At 47.7% G+C, this 13,497-nt stretch overlaps 1 protein-coding gene across 2 annotated transcripts in view; it reads left to right on the top strand.

The window, feature by feature from the left end:
- Positions 1–13,497, top strand: part of ACAP2 (ArfGAP with coiled-coil, ankyrin repeat and PH domains 2) — a 338,624-nt gene that overhangs the window by 263,535 nt on the left and 61,592 nt on the right. For both annotated transcript variants that reach the window (XM_029615073.1, XM_029615074.1), the window contains 3 exons: positions 5,253–5,455; positions 6,193–6,302; positions 12,820–12,930. In XM_029615073.1, coding sequence (XP_029470933.1) covers positions 5,253–5,455; positions 6,193–6,302; positions 12,820–12,930 — 424 coding nt within the window. The remainder of the gene's footprint in view (positions 1–5,252; positions 5,456–6,192; positions 6,303–12,819; positions 12,931–13,497) is intronic.

Genomic DNA, 13,497 nt, shown 5'->3' with positions numbered 1-13,497 from the left:
GGCAGCGTTGGCACCACTGCTCTCCAGGATGGAAGCGCTCATGGCCGCTTTTCCACAGATGGACCCCGGGTCGCCGATGGCTCCGGTTCCCTCCCCACATCCCTCCATCGGGAGTTCTGCCTCAGCCATTGATGCCGATATGCCCGTTGGCACTGCCGAGACATCCATAGATGCGCTGGTGCCTTTGATACCTTCATCGGTGCCTCCAATTATTCCTTAGATTCCTTCGGAGCCTAGACCAGGGCCCTCTGGTATCCCACCACCCCATCCCCATCTAGTTCCTAGAGGGGCAGGTGCTGATCCCTATGATACCTGGACTGATGATTTGCTTTCACCACCTTCACCTACTGAAAGTAGAAAGCGTTCTCCTCCAGAGGACCTTTCCTTTACAAATTTTGTGAAGGAAATGTCTGAATTGGTTCCCTTCCAATTACAGACTGAACAGGATGATAGATATCAGATGATGGAGTTGCTCCAATTCCTGGATGCTCCCAAGGAAATAACCTCCACCAAGTTCTTCTGGATCTCCTCAAGAAGAACTGGGAACATCCTGGCTCCATTGCTCCAGTCCACAGAAAAGCTGACACTACCTATTTGGTGCAGTCAGCTCCGGGTTTTCAGAAACCTCAATTGGATCACCAATCTGTAGTGGTAGAATCTGCACAGAAAGGAGCAAAGAGATCAAAGCCTCTTTTCCCCCTGGCAAGGAACAGAAGTTTCTAGATGCCATTGGTCGCCGTGTCTTCCAAGGATCAATGCTCATCTCCCATATTGCCGCTTATCAGCTCTATATGATCCAATATAATAGGGTCATTTTTAAGCAGATACAAGATTTCACAGACTCCCTGCCTCAGCAATTTCAAGATCAGCTCCAAACCCTAGTAAACAAGGGTTTTGAGGCAGGCAAGCATGAGATCAGATCATCTTATGATATCTTTGACACTGCTACTAGGGTATCTGCAGCCGCTATTTCGGCAAGGAGATGGGCCTGGCTCAAGTCTTCCGATCTTTGCCCTGAGGTACAAGACAGATTATCTGACCTACCCTGGGTAGGAGATAATCTGTTTGGTGAACAGATTCAGCAGACGGTGGCGGAACTCAAGGACCATCATGAGACCCTAAGACAGCTGTCTCTGATGCCTTCTGACTACTCTTCAAAACAGCCCTTCCGAAAGGACTCTTAAGTAGTCATTCTTCCGCCCGAAGAAGTCCTACCCGCCACCAACCACATCCCGTTCCATGAGACCTTTTCAAAAAGCCCAGTCTCGTCAGACACGGAAACAAAAACCGCAAGCAGCTCCTCAACCAGGTCCTGCTTCTGGTTTTTGACTTCTGCCTAGAGAGCAGCAGCCAGCTTCCATTGGCTCACATACCAGTGGGAGGTCGGTTGTGCCACTTCAACAACATTTGGCACTCAGTCACCTCAGACCAGTGGGTACTGGTGATAATTGCTCAGGGTTGCTACCTGAACTTTCTCTCCGTGCCACCAGACTCCCCACCTCTACCGAAGTGGAGAACATCTGATCACTCCATCCTTCTGGATCAGGAGGTCTCCCTCCTTCTCCAGTCCAAGGCAATAGAACCCGTACCCTACTCTCAGCACGGCCTAGGATTCTATTCCCGGTACTTTCTAATCCCCAAAAAATCGGGAGGCATTCATCCTATTCTGGACCTACGGGCCCTCAACAAGTACCTCCAGCGAGAGAAGTTCAAGATGGTAACCTTAGTCTCGCTTCTTCCACTTCTACAAAGAGGAGACTGGCTCTGCTTTCTGGACCTCCAGGACGCATACACTCATATTGCGATAACTCCATCTCATTGCAAATACCTGAGGTTTCTAGTAGGTCCCAAGCACTATCAGTACCGAGTGCTTCCATTCGGCCTACTGTCTGCGCCATGAGTCTTCACAAAATGCCTCGTAGTAGTTGCAGCCTTCCTCAGGACTCAAGGTGTTCATGTCTACCCCTATCTAGACGATTGGTTAATCAGGGTTTCCATTCAGCAAGCTGCTCTGTCGTCCCTCAATCTAACCTTGCACACTCTAATTTCCTTAGGATTTCTTGTAAACTACGACGAATCCATAGTCCATCTCAAACCTTCATTGGGGCAGACTTGGACACCTTGCAGGCAAAGGCTTTTCTGCCTCGACAGCGAGCTCTCACTCTCGTGTCTCTTGCACACAGCTGCAGTCTCAGCACTCCGCGACTGCACGCCACTTTCTCATCCTTCTGGGATACATGGCATCCTCAGTTCAGGTCACACCAATGGCCCGTTTGGCCATGAGAGTAATGCAGTGGACTCTACGGTCACAATGGACTCAAAGCATTCAGCCCCTGTCGACCATTGTCCACGTAATCGACTCACTCCATCAGTCTCTTGCCTGGTGGAAAAAGCAGATCAATCTCCTACAAGGCTTGCCCTTTCAGGCTCCAGACCCTCAATTAACTCTCACCACCAACCTCAGCTGGGGAGCCCATGTGGCCAATCTGCAGACACAAGGATCTTGGTCTCCAGAGGAAGCCAAACACCAAATAAATTTCCTGGAGCTTCGAGCAATCAGATATGCTCTCAGGGCATTTCAGGATCGCCTCTCAAATCAAGTTATCCTGATTCATACGGACAACCAGGTGGCCATGTGGTACATCAACAAACAGGGAGGCACGGGCTCCTTCCTTCTTTGTCAGGAAGCTGCACCGATATGGGCGGAAGCTCTCTCCCATTCGATGTACCTCAGGGCCACCTACTTGCCGGAAGTGGACAATGTGTTGGCAGACAAGCTGAATCACATCTTTCAACCGCACGAGTGGTCTCTCAACCCCTCAGTAGCGAACTCCATCTTCCAACAATGGGGATATCCTCAGATAGACCTCTTTGTGTCTCCTCAAAACCGCAAAGTAGAGAACTTCTGCTCTCTCATCTGCAGCAAACACTCTCAGCCCAGAGACTCATTCTCCCTCTCGTGGGCAACCGGTCTACTCTATGCATTCCCTCCACTTCCTCTTCTCTCGTGAAGTTATGTCAGGACAAGGGAACCATGATCCTGATAGCATCTCACTGGCCACGCAAGTGTGGTTTCCAATACTTCAGAATCTCTCCATTCGCAGGCACATTCCCTTGGGAAAGGACCCGTTTCTTATCACTCAAAACGATGAGTGCCTACGCCACCCCAACCTTCAAGCCTTGTCCCTGACGGCATGGATGTTGAAAGGTTAATCCTTCAGCCATTTAACCTTTCTGAACCAGTTTCCCATGTCTTGATTGCTTCACGGAAGCCTTCCACGAAAAAATCTTACTCTTACAAATGGAACAGGTTTATGTCATGGTGCTCTTCTCAGTCCCTTGACCCCTTTACCTGTCCAATCACGAAGTTTTTGGACTATCTCTGGCACTTATCAGAGTTAGGTCTAAAAACTTCCTCCATCAGAATGCATGTCAGTGTGGTGGCCGCATTCCATAAAGGTGTTTGGGGTGTTCCCATATCAGTACAACCCCTTGTAACACAATTTCCGAAGGGCTTGCTTCACCTCAAGCCTCCACTGTGTCCTCCGGCCCCTTCTTGGGACCTCAATCTGGTTTTGGGTCGGCTCATGAAACCACCATTCGAGCCTCTTCAATCCTGTGATCTTCGCTATCTCACATAGAAAGTGATTTTCCTTCTGGCAATCACTTCCGCTCGCAGCATTGGTGAATTACAGGCTCTGGTTACCTATCCACCTTACACTAAACTTCTGCGGGACCGGGCAGTACTCCGCACTCACCCTAAATTCTTGCCTAAGGTAGTTTTGGACTTTCATCTCAATCAATCCATTATACTACCTACCTCTTTTCCCAGGCCCCATTCTAATCCAGGAGAACAGGCTCTGCATACCCTTCACTGTAAACGGGCTCTAGCATTCTACCTAGACCGTACAGCTGCCCACAGGGAAAGCACTCAATTGTTTGTCTCTTTCCATCCTAATAAGTTAGGGCAGCCTGTGGGTAAGCAGACTCTCTCCTCCTGGTTGGCGGACTGCATATCCTTTTGCTATCAGCAAGCGGGCATTCCATTTCAAGACCGTGTTAAAGCACATTCTGTGAGGGCCATGGCGACTTCAGTAGCACACCTACGATCGGTGCTGCTTCCTGACATTTGCAGGGCTGCCACCTGGAGTTCTCTCCACACCTTTGCAGCCCACTAATGTTTGGACAAGGCCGGAAGACAAGATTCCATCTTTGGCCAGTTTGTCCTTCGTAACCTATTCAAACGTGACGAACCAACACCCTTCCACCTGCCCATTAGGGTTCAGAATGCCCTCGGCCAAATTTTTATCCCAGTCCTAGTGCCTTGCACATCTGGGTACATTTGGTACATTCTCGGACATCCTCAGCTCGGTACTCACCCATATGTGAGGACTACCATCCTGCTTGTCCTGTGAGAAAGCAAATGTTGCTTACCTGTAACAGGTGTTCTCACAGGACAGCAGGATGTTAGTCCTCACAAAACCTGCCCGCCGCCCTGCAGTGTTGGGTTCGTAACATTTTCTTATTTTATTTTTTGGCACTACCTGTAGCTTTTAAACAAAACTGAAGGGGGATCACTGCTGGCTGCAGGGTTAGTGCCATGCTGAGCATGCCCAGTAGGGGCCAGTCAAAGTTCTGAAAATTTTGACAAAAGTGTTCCATGATTGGGCTCCATCCTGTGATGTCACCCATATGTGAGGACTAACATCCTGCTGTCCTGTGAGAACACCTGTTACAGGTAAGCAACATTTGCTTTCTTTTTCATATGTTTTTAGCTAGGAGAAACCCTATTTAAAATCAATGTGTGGAATGAAAACACTGAAAAATGATACTGACACCTTGTGGACATTGGTGCTACTGCAGGCTTTTGCACATACATAGAAAACTTTTCCATATTAAATGCAATAAATAATTTGATAAAGCATAAAAATGTAGGAATTTTCTGGAAAGTTAGAAATAATGGCAAACAGATTAGCAAGGATTATTATTATGAAATCTACATTTATTAGATTCCTAACTCGAGATTTTAGGCAATGTACAGTCATAATCAAAATACAGCATATAGTATGATTTCTGTTTTAGCATGGCTCTCTGTGCCATTTTAAAGTATTTCAGATAGTTGAACATATTAAATGAATGTTCTATATTTCCAAACTTTTCAGAATACTTAAGTAATGAAATTTAGCATCACATAACATTTTCCAACACACTTGTAATTTAAGTTTATTTTTTGGGGTGGGGGCATCATTTAGGAAATCTTGCTCCAGAAGGAGAAAAGCGAGATTCTTCGGTATTTCAGGATGCAAAAAAGATTCATCCAGGTCTGCAGCTTTATCGAGCCGCATATGAGAAAAATCTTCCTGATATGGCACAAGCTTTGGCCCATGGAGCAGAAGTGAACTGGGTTAACGTTGAAGAAAACAAAGCAACACCACTTATTCAGGCTGTCCTTGGGGTATGGAATACTTCATACATTTTGAAGAGACAGAAAAGAGAAGCAATGAAAAAGAGATTAATTGCTCAGGACTGTATTTCTGAACTAATATGTTTTAATATATGATACTGTAAGATCAAATTTAGAATTGGTGTCTACCAGTTAGCTTCTCAGATTACTGGTGATAGTTTACATAAAGCAAACAACCAAACAAACCAGCAACTGATTCATAAGTCTATAAACGGATGTAAAACAGTCAATTGTAAACTGGATCTACTTTTATGAAGGCCATTCACAATAATCTGCTTTCTGCTTTCATGTTTGTATCTCCCACTGATTTATTTTACTTACAGAGGCCCACGGTTTGAAAAGTATTAGAAATAGTGTTAGAGAATGTAATGGGATTATATTCTCCTAATTCCAAATAAGAATCTTAATTTCTGCAAATTAATCATCTGTAATTTTCTTAGCACTTCTACTGACTGTCGCTGCAATAGTCTCTTCCCCCCCCCCCCCCCCCCCCCGATGATATTAATCAGCGGGTGATGAAGAAAATAGTTTACTTATGGATAGCAAAATATATGTAGGAGTTTCTGAACATTATGTAAACATGCTAGTTTTAGTTCAAATGGTCCTGCCTCAGTTAGGAATGTGACAAACTGTATTTCACAAACCAGATATTCTGTACATGCTTTTTAACATTTCAAACTAAATATGTGTTCTGAAGCACTCATTTGGTGACTAATTTTGTTCCTCAGGGTTCCTTGGTTGCTTGTGAGTTTCTGCTGCAGAATGGTGCCAATGTGAACCATAGAGATGTCCAAGGAAGAGGCCCATTACATCATGCCACAATCTTAGGACACACTGGGTAAACTAAAAAGTGTTAGTCTAGTAGTGTATACTGTCCAGAATAATCCCAAATCTCCTCCCAGTATAAAAGGTGTTCCCTGTACATACCCGGATCAGTCCAGACCATGGGTTATGCCTCCCTTCCAGCAGGTGGAGACAGAGAAAAACTTGAAAGGCACCCTCACTTAACCTGGTGTGCCTCCTGTATCCCTTCAGTATTTCTATGTCTCCAGCAGATGGAGGTGGCGCAAACCCTGCAGTCTTGCCCTGTTTCTGGGGTGTAGGCTATCCCTTGAAATAATTGAGTGAACTAGCTGTATAAAGTTTTGAATCAAGCAAGTTAAAAAAACAAAAAAACACAAAACAAAACACAAAACAAAACAAAGAAGTCTTCTGCAGCAGGGAGTGTTTCCCAATCCTCCCAGGGGATTGTTAGATCCTGCGGGGTCATCCCCTCTGGTGGCAAGTTATAGGAGCTGGGGTTGGTAACCCCGTGGGGCTCCAGTCAGGTAAGGAGCTGGGGAAGAGATTCCGGTCCTTCTCTTACCTCGTGCCAAGCTCAGCGTTTAAAAAAAAAAAAAAAAAAAATCGAAATTTTTGAAAAATGTTTTTTTCGGTGGGCTGCAATCCAGGACCCCTCCCCATCCAAATCACCGCATTTTTGACTAATTTTGCCTAGTTTTTGCCAAGGTGTGGCCTGTTTTTCTCCCTCCACGATGCCATGGCCCTCTGTGTGTGGCCTGTGGAGAATTGTCTGTGCGGCTTTCTCGGATTGGTATTTTCTCCCGCTGCCTTCTGGGAGGGGAAGGCAGCTCCCTTTCTGGGTCTGCAGCATCAGCTTAGCCCTGGGGGGCTCAAAACGATAGACTCCGTGGGACCCTCGGGCTAACCTGTTTCCCCTCAGTGCAGGGACGGCAGCCATCTTAAAACACATTTTCTGCAGCTCAGGCAAGGGCTATGGGGGATGGGGAGCTTCCCCTTGCGCTGTCACCGGTTCCTGCCAGTCCTGATAATCCTTTTGATCAGGAGGACCCTGATGTCACAGGGGGGGATGATGATGATTCTGATTCCTTTTCTTTAGATTTTGTCCTCCTTATGCACAAAGCCTTTTTGGCTTCCAGGTCTCCGCAGGGTGGTGCCTTGCCGGTGAGACCTGCGCAGGGACCTGTCCCCAAGGTAGCTAAGCGTACGGATGTGCCCGCGTCGCTACGGGTCGCGAAGTTAAAAGGCTCCTTCGCTTCAGGAGGAGCAGCTGCTCCAGTGGTACCGGGCAGGGCGGCTACAGCTGCAGTGACCTCTCCTTTCTCCCTGGCTGGGGCCAGATTGGAAGATGAGCAGGGGAGACAGAACCCTTTGGATGGTGATGATCCTAAAGTGGTCCGGCTGTTCCAGAGAGAGGAATTAGAACCTCTCATTCCTGCAGTTCTTTCTGAGCTTGGGGTGGAGCTCCCTCCGCATGCTCCACCACAGAACTCTGTGGACCCAGTCCTAGCAGTGTTGAGAACGCCGACCCGAGCTTTTCCTTTTTATCCCATGCTTCAGCAGTTGATGACTAGGGAGTGGGACGCTCCAGATGCTGGTCTGCTGGTCGGTCAGGCCATGGATAAGCTGAATCCGATACTGGATGAATCTCTGGAGCTACTGTGGACCCCCAAAGTGGACGCTTCAGTTTCGGCTGTTAAGTGGACCACCATTCCAGTCGCAGGTTCGGCGGCTCTCAAAGATCTTCAGGATCGCAAGCTGGAAGTACTGCTTAAATGCATTTTTGAGGTGTTGGCCCTAGGTATCCGGGCAGCGGTGTGCAGCAGTTACATGCTGCGTGTGAGCCTGTGCTGGGTCCAGCAATTGCTGACGTCTAGAGATCTTCCTCCGGGAGAATCAGAGCAGGCGGAGCATTTGGAAGCTGCGGTGGCATATGGAGCGGACTCACTGTATGACCTGCTCCGCACTTCCTCTCGCACAGAGTTGTCGGCAGTGTTGGCAAGATTGCTTTTGTGGCTCCGAAACTGGTCGGCAGATGTTTCCTCCAAGGCTCAGCTTGGGGCTATTCCATTTAAAGGTGATTTTTTATTCAGTGAGGATTTAGAGCAGTTGATAGTCCCTGGGAGAGAGCAAAGTTCACAAGTTGCCAGAGGACAGGCTAAAGCCCTCCAGAGGATTTCCATCATCCCGCTCTCATTTTCAAGGGCAATGTCTGTTTCAGCAGAGCAGGCCGCAAGCGCCCGGACAGCGGCAACCAGTGGCCAGAAACCCAAGCCTGGTCCTCATCCTTTCGAGGCTGCAGAACCTCCTGAGAGGGTGGTTTTCCTCATCTCTTGCCTCCAAGGCTACGTAATGAGATGGAGCCGGCCCATCCCTCAGTTCCTCGGGTTGGGGGTCGCCTATCCCAGTTTTACGAGGCATGGGCCAGGATTACTTCAGATCAGTGGGTACTAAGCATAATAGAACGGGGCTACGCTTTGGAATTTGCTCGACCTCTCCGAGATTTCTATTTAATATCCCCATGCGGTCCCCAGGTCAAACAGCAGATTGTTTGTCAGACTCTCATACGCCTCCTAGCTCTCAGGGCTGTAAAACCGGTTCCTCAAGAACACTGGAGGACAGGGAGGTTCTCCATTTACTTTGTGGTTTCAAAGAAGGAGGGATCCTTCCGACCAATCTTGGATCTCAAGAAGGTAAACAAGTCTCTCAAGGTGCCGCATCTTTGCATGGAAACGCTGCGTTCCCTAATCAAGGCAGTACGCAAGGGAGAATTTCTGGCCTCTCTGGATCTGATGGAGGCATATTTACACATTCCCATTCGCGAGGATCAGCAGAAGTTCCATCACTTTATGGTCCTGGGAATGCATTACCAATTTTGTGCTCTGCCGTTTGGTCTCGTGACCCCCCCTGTACGTTCACCAAGGTCATGGTGGTTGTGGCGGCGTCTCTCCAGAGACCAGGCCTTCTCATTCATCCCTACCTGGATGATTGGCTCATCAGGGCGAAGTCGAGGGAATGTTGCCTGGAAGCGATCCACAAGGTTACCGCTCTCTTGGAAGCCCTCGGATGGGTAATCAATCAGGCCAAGAGCAACTTGGTTCCTTCTCAAACATTGGAGTTTCTGGGAGCTCGGTTCGACACTACAGTCGGGAAAGTTTTTCTCCTGACAGACCGAATGCACAAGCTGTTGGGCAAGTCCGTCGCTTGTTGGCTCTTTCGCAACCTTCAAGTTCTCGGCTCGATGGCATGGACTTTTGCTCATATAAGACCATTGCAACAAGCGTTACTTTCCCGATGGGATCCCAAGTCAGAGAATTTTCAATTCCCGCTGCCACTCACCGATCACACCAGGTCCAGTCTTGGATGGTGGCTTTGCCCACATAACCTATTGCGAGGGGTGGATTTGGAAGTCCCGAACTGGATATTGGTGACCACAGATGCCAGTCTCTCAGGCTGGAGAGCTGTTTGCCAGTATCTTTCATTGCAGGGCAGCTGGTCTCCGGAGGAGTCCGGATGGTCGATCAATCGCCTGGAGACCAGGGCGATTCGCTTGGCCGTGCAACACTTTCTTCCCCAGTTATGCCATCAGGCAGTTCGCATCTTATCCGACAATGCGACGACGTTGGCCTTCATAAACCATCAAGGAGGCACCAGAAGTCAAGCCGTAGCTGACGAGGTGGAGCTGCTCCTGGCTTGGGCGGAGCAAAATCTGGCGATGATTGCGGCATCTCACATCGCCGGGAAGGACAACATACAAGTGGACTTTCTAAGTCGCAGGCGTATAGATCCTGGACACTGGGAGGTCTCGGACAGAGCAATGGATCTAGTTTCTCGCAGATGGGGGACCCCCCCCCATATGGACTTGATGGCAACGCAAGATAATGCCAAGGCTCCTCGCTTCTTCAGTCGCAGAAGGGATCACGGTGCAGAGGGGGTCGATGCGCTAGTACTACCCTGGCCAACATCTGTTCTCCTTTATGTGTTTCCTTCTTGGCCTCTGGTGGGCAAGGTGCTTTGCAGGATAGAGGTCTACCCAGGGACGGTGGTCCTAGTGGCTCCCGAATGGCCCCAATGCTCGTGGTTCGTGGACTTAATCAATCTGGCTGTGGACAGGCCTCTGCGACTCGGCCATCTCCCACATCTTCATCAGGGGCCTATATATTTCGACCAGGCAGATCGCTTTTGTCTAGTGGCCTGGCTTTTGAAAGGAGGAGATTAAGGAAGAAAGGATACTCTGAGGAAGTTATCACTACACTGCTTCAAGCCAGAAAAACATCTACCCCTCTCTCGTAAATATTAGAGTTTGGAGAGTTTTTGAGACGTAGTGTTGTGAGAGAGATATTCTTCCCCAACACACTATGATTGCTCAGATGTTAGCCTTTTTGCAAAATGGTTTAGCCAAGTGCTTGTCTTTTAACTCTCTCCAGGTACAGGTGGCGGCCCTAGGCACTTTGGTTGGTAGCTCGGTGGCGTCTGATCCAGATGTGATGCATTTCCTCAGAGGAATAAGGCATCTGAAGCCCCCTGTATGTCCGGTATGCCCGTCGTGGAGTCTTAATTTGGTTCTTTGCATATTGTGTGATCCGCTGTTTGAAGGATCTTACCTTGAAGACGGTGTTTTTGGTGGCTATATGCTCAGTTCACAGAATTTCTGAATTACAGGCTCTCTTGTAGGGAACCTTTTTTGAGAATCTCTGATTCGGGGGTGTCTCTTTGAAATGTTCCATCTTTTTTGCCTAAAATGGTATCCTCTTTTCATTTAAGTCAATCAGTTGAGCTTCCAGCTTTTCCTAATTTGTCGAACGATGTACAACACGCACGAGAGCTTCGTCGGTTAGATGTTCGGCGATCCTTGTTACGTTACTTGGAAGTCACAAACTCTTTCAGACTCTCAGATCATTTATTTGTCCTATGGAGCGGCCCCAGGAAGGGTCATAAGGTGTCTAAAACGACGATTGCAAGATGGTTGAGAGAAGCCATTTCCTCTGCATACATTTGCAAAGGCAGACCTGTTCCTGAGGGCCTGAAGGCCCATTTTGTCCGCTCTCAGGCAGCTTCGTGGGCTGAGTGCCAGTTGGTATCGCCTCAGGAGATTTGCAGAACGGCTGCTTGGAAGATGCTCCACACATTTGCTCGCCACTACGGGTTGGACGTTCAGACTCCCGGGGATTTTGGCAGTGGCGTACTGCACGCGGGACTCGCACCTTTCCACCCAGTTTTGGGAAGCTTTGGTACATCCCATGGTCTGGACTGATCCGGGTACGTAGAGGGAAAAGAAAATTGGTTCTTACCTGATAATTTTCGTTCCTTTAGTCCAACGGATCAGTCCAGACACCCGCCCAAGGATTAGGAGTGGGTAACATGGAGATCTGTATTTCAAAAATCCGCATGCGCATATTAAGTTTATGTTGCAGCATACTAAGAAAGAAAGTTACATGTCTATACGTTCTTGCAGTCCTGTTCTTGCTTGATTCACTGCTTTGATACTCTATATACTGAAGGGATGCAGGAGGCACACCAGGTTAAGTGAGGGTGCCTTTCAAGTTTTTCTCTGTCTCCACCTGCTGGAAGGGTCTGGTCTGATCCATGGTACTACAGGAACGAAATTATCATGTAAGAACCACTTTTCTTGTATGCTACGGGATGATGGGTAAACATCTCTTTAGCCAAAAAGAAAAACACAAACAGGCTGGTGCAAGATTGGCTGCATCGAACGGGCACTTATGATTGATCGCCCACTCTCCTAACATGCGCCAATCCACCGCTCGATTTAATATTTAAATGGGCTGCTGCGGTGAAAAGGAGGGGCTAGGGGAAATTGTGTGTCCTTAGCGCCTCCTCGGCAACAGGCACCTAGGATAGATGGCTGTCTGTGTGGGTTAGGAAAACGGATGCTCAATTTTGAGTGTCCATTTCCCTAACCTGTGCACAGCCATGGGTTAAGAAAATGGACGCTCATTAATTGAGCGCTCGTTTTCCTAATCTGACTGCCAGTGACTTTTTTTTTTTCTGTTCTCCTAAAGTTGATTTTTGTTTTTCCTGTTCAGCTAAAGTTAATAGAAAAGCAGTATTTTCTGCTTTTCTGTTAACTTTCGGGGCTCCTCAAGAATTAATGCCTGCTCCGGGGCAGATATTAATTTTTGAGTGTAAAAATATGCACGTCTGGCGCACTTTTTCTTTTTTGCATCGGGGGCTATAGCTAATAGCCTCATCAACATGAATTTACATATGATGAGCTCTATTAGCTACACACTGGTTTGGACGCGCTAATCCTCTTACTGTATGAGGGGTTTTGGACGCGCGTCCAAAATGCACTTCCAAGCCTGTGTAAAGCTGTGCGCTCGGTATTGCATTGGCCTGAGAAAGTAGTGGCTGCTGTTTACACAGGCGGTGAAAAGAGGGAAGGATTCATTAATAGGGCACCTCTTGCTCTTTATCCCCTGCAGGGTTCTGTGAAAATTTCTCCTTGGCTGAATGGCTCAGCTGAGGCTTCCAGCTTGCAAAAACCCACATATTTCTATGATATTCCCAGTAACTCTTCTTTTCTTAAACAGGCAGGTGTGCTTATTCTTGAAGAGAGGGGCAAATCAGCATGCAACTGATGACAAAGGGAAGGACCCTCTTAGTATAGCTGTAGAGGCTGCAAATGCTGATATAGTGACGCTGTAAGTTGTTGCTTTTGGGAAAACTTATTTGTTTTATGTGTACTGTTTGGCAAATCAATACTGCAGTAACGGTTTTAACCTGGAAATAAACAAAGCAAGTTTGTTTACCTCTAAACAGGGTTCTGTGTAGGCAGCAGGATGAATTGACCACAATCATGGGTGATATCCAGTGGCACCGGCCCAAGCACACGCTACCTTTTGAGCTTCTTAGTCTCTTCCAGAGCTTAAACTCTAGTGAGGCAGTCAACTTTTCAGGGAGATGGGTGGGGTATTAAGAATGACTAATCATCCTGCTGTCTATGGAGAACTCTGTTACTGGCTTTCTCTGGCAACAAGCAGGCATGAATTAGCCATAATGATTGGGTAGTCCCAAGCTAAGGATTGCATTGTGGATTAATTACACAAGTGAACTCAGCTCCATCAGGTGGAGAGTGGACTATTGGGTGAAGAGGCAGGGCAGAATTGCTTGTCTGACTTTGCTGTCATCTTTGGAATGCTGTCCAGACAGTAGTAGAACCAAGTAGCAGCTTTGTCCTAGTGTGAATAGAGGACCAAGCAGCAGCTTTG

The sequence above is a fragment of the Rhinatrema bivittatum genome, chromosome 9 (assembly GCF_901001135.1).
Source record: "Rhinatrema bivittatum chromosome 9, aRhiBiv1.1, whole genome shotgun sequence".
NCBI lineage: Eukaryota > Metazoa > Chordata > Amphibia > Gymnophiona > Rhinatrematidae > Rhinatrema > Rhinatrema bivittatum.
Note: the sequence above shows the minus strand (reverse complement) of the source record. Positions and strands in the feature narration are given on the sequence as shown.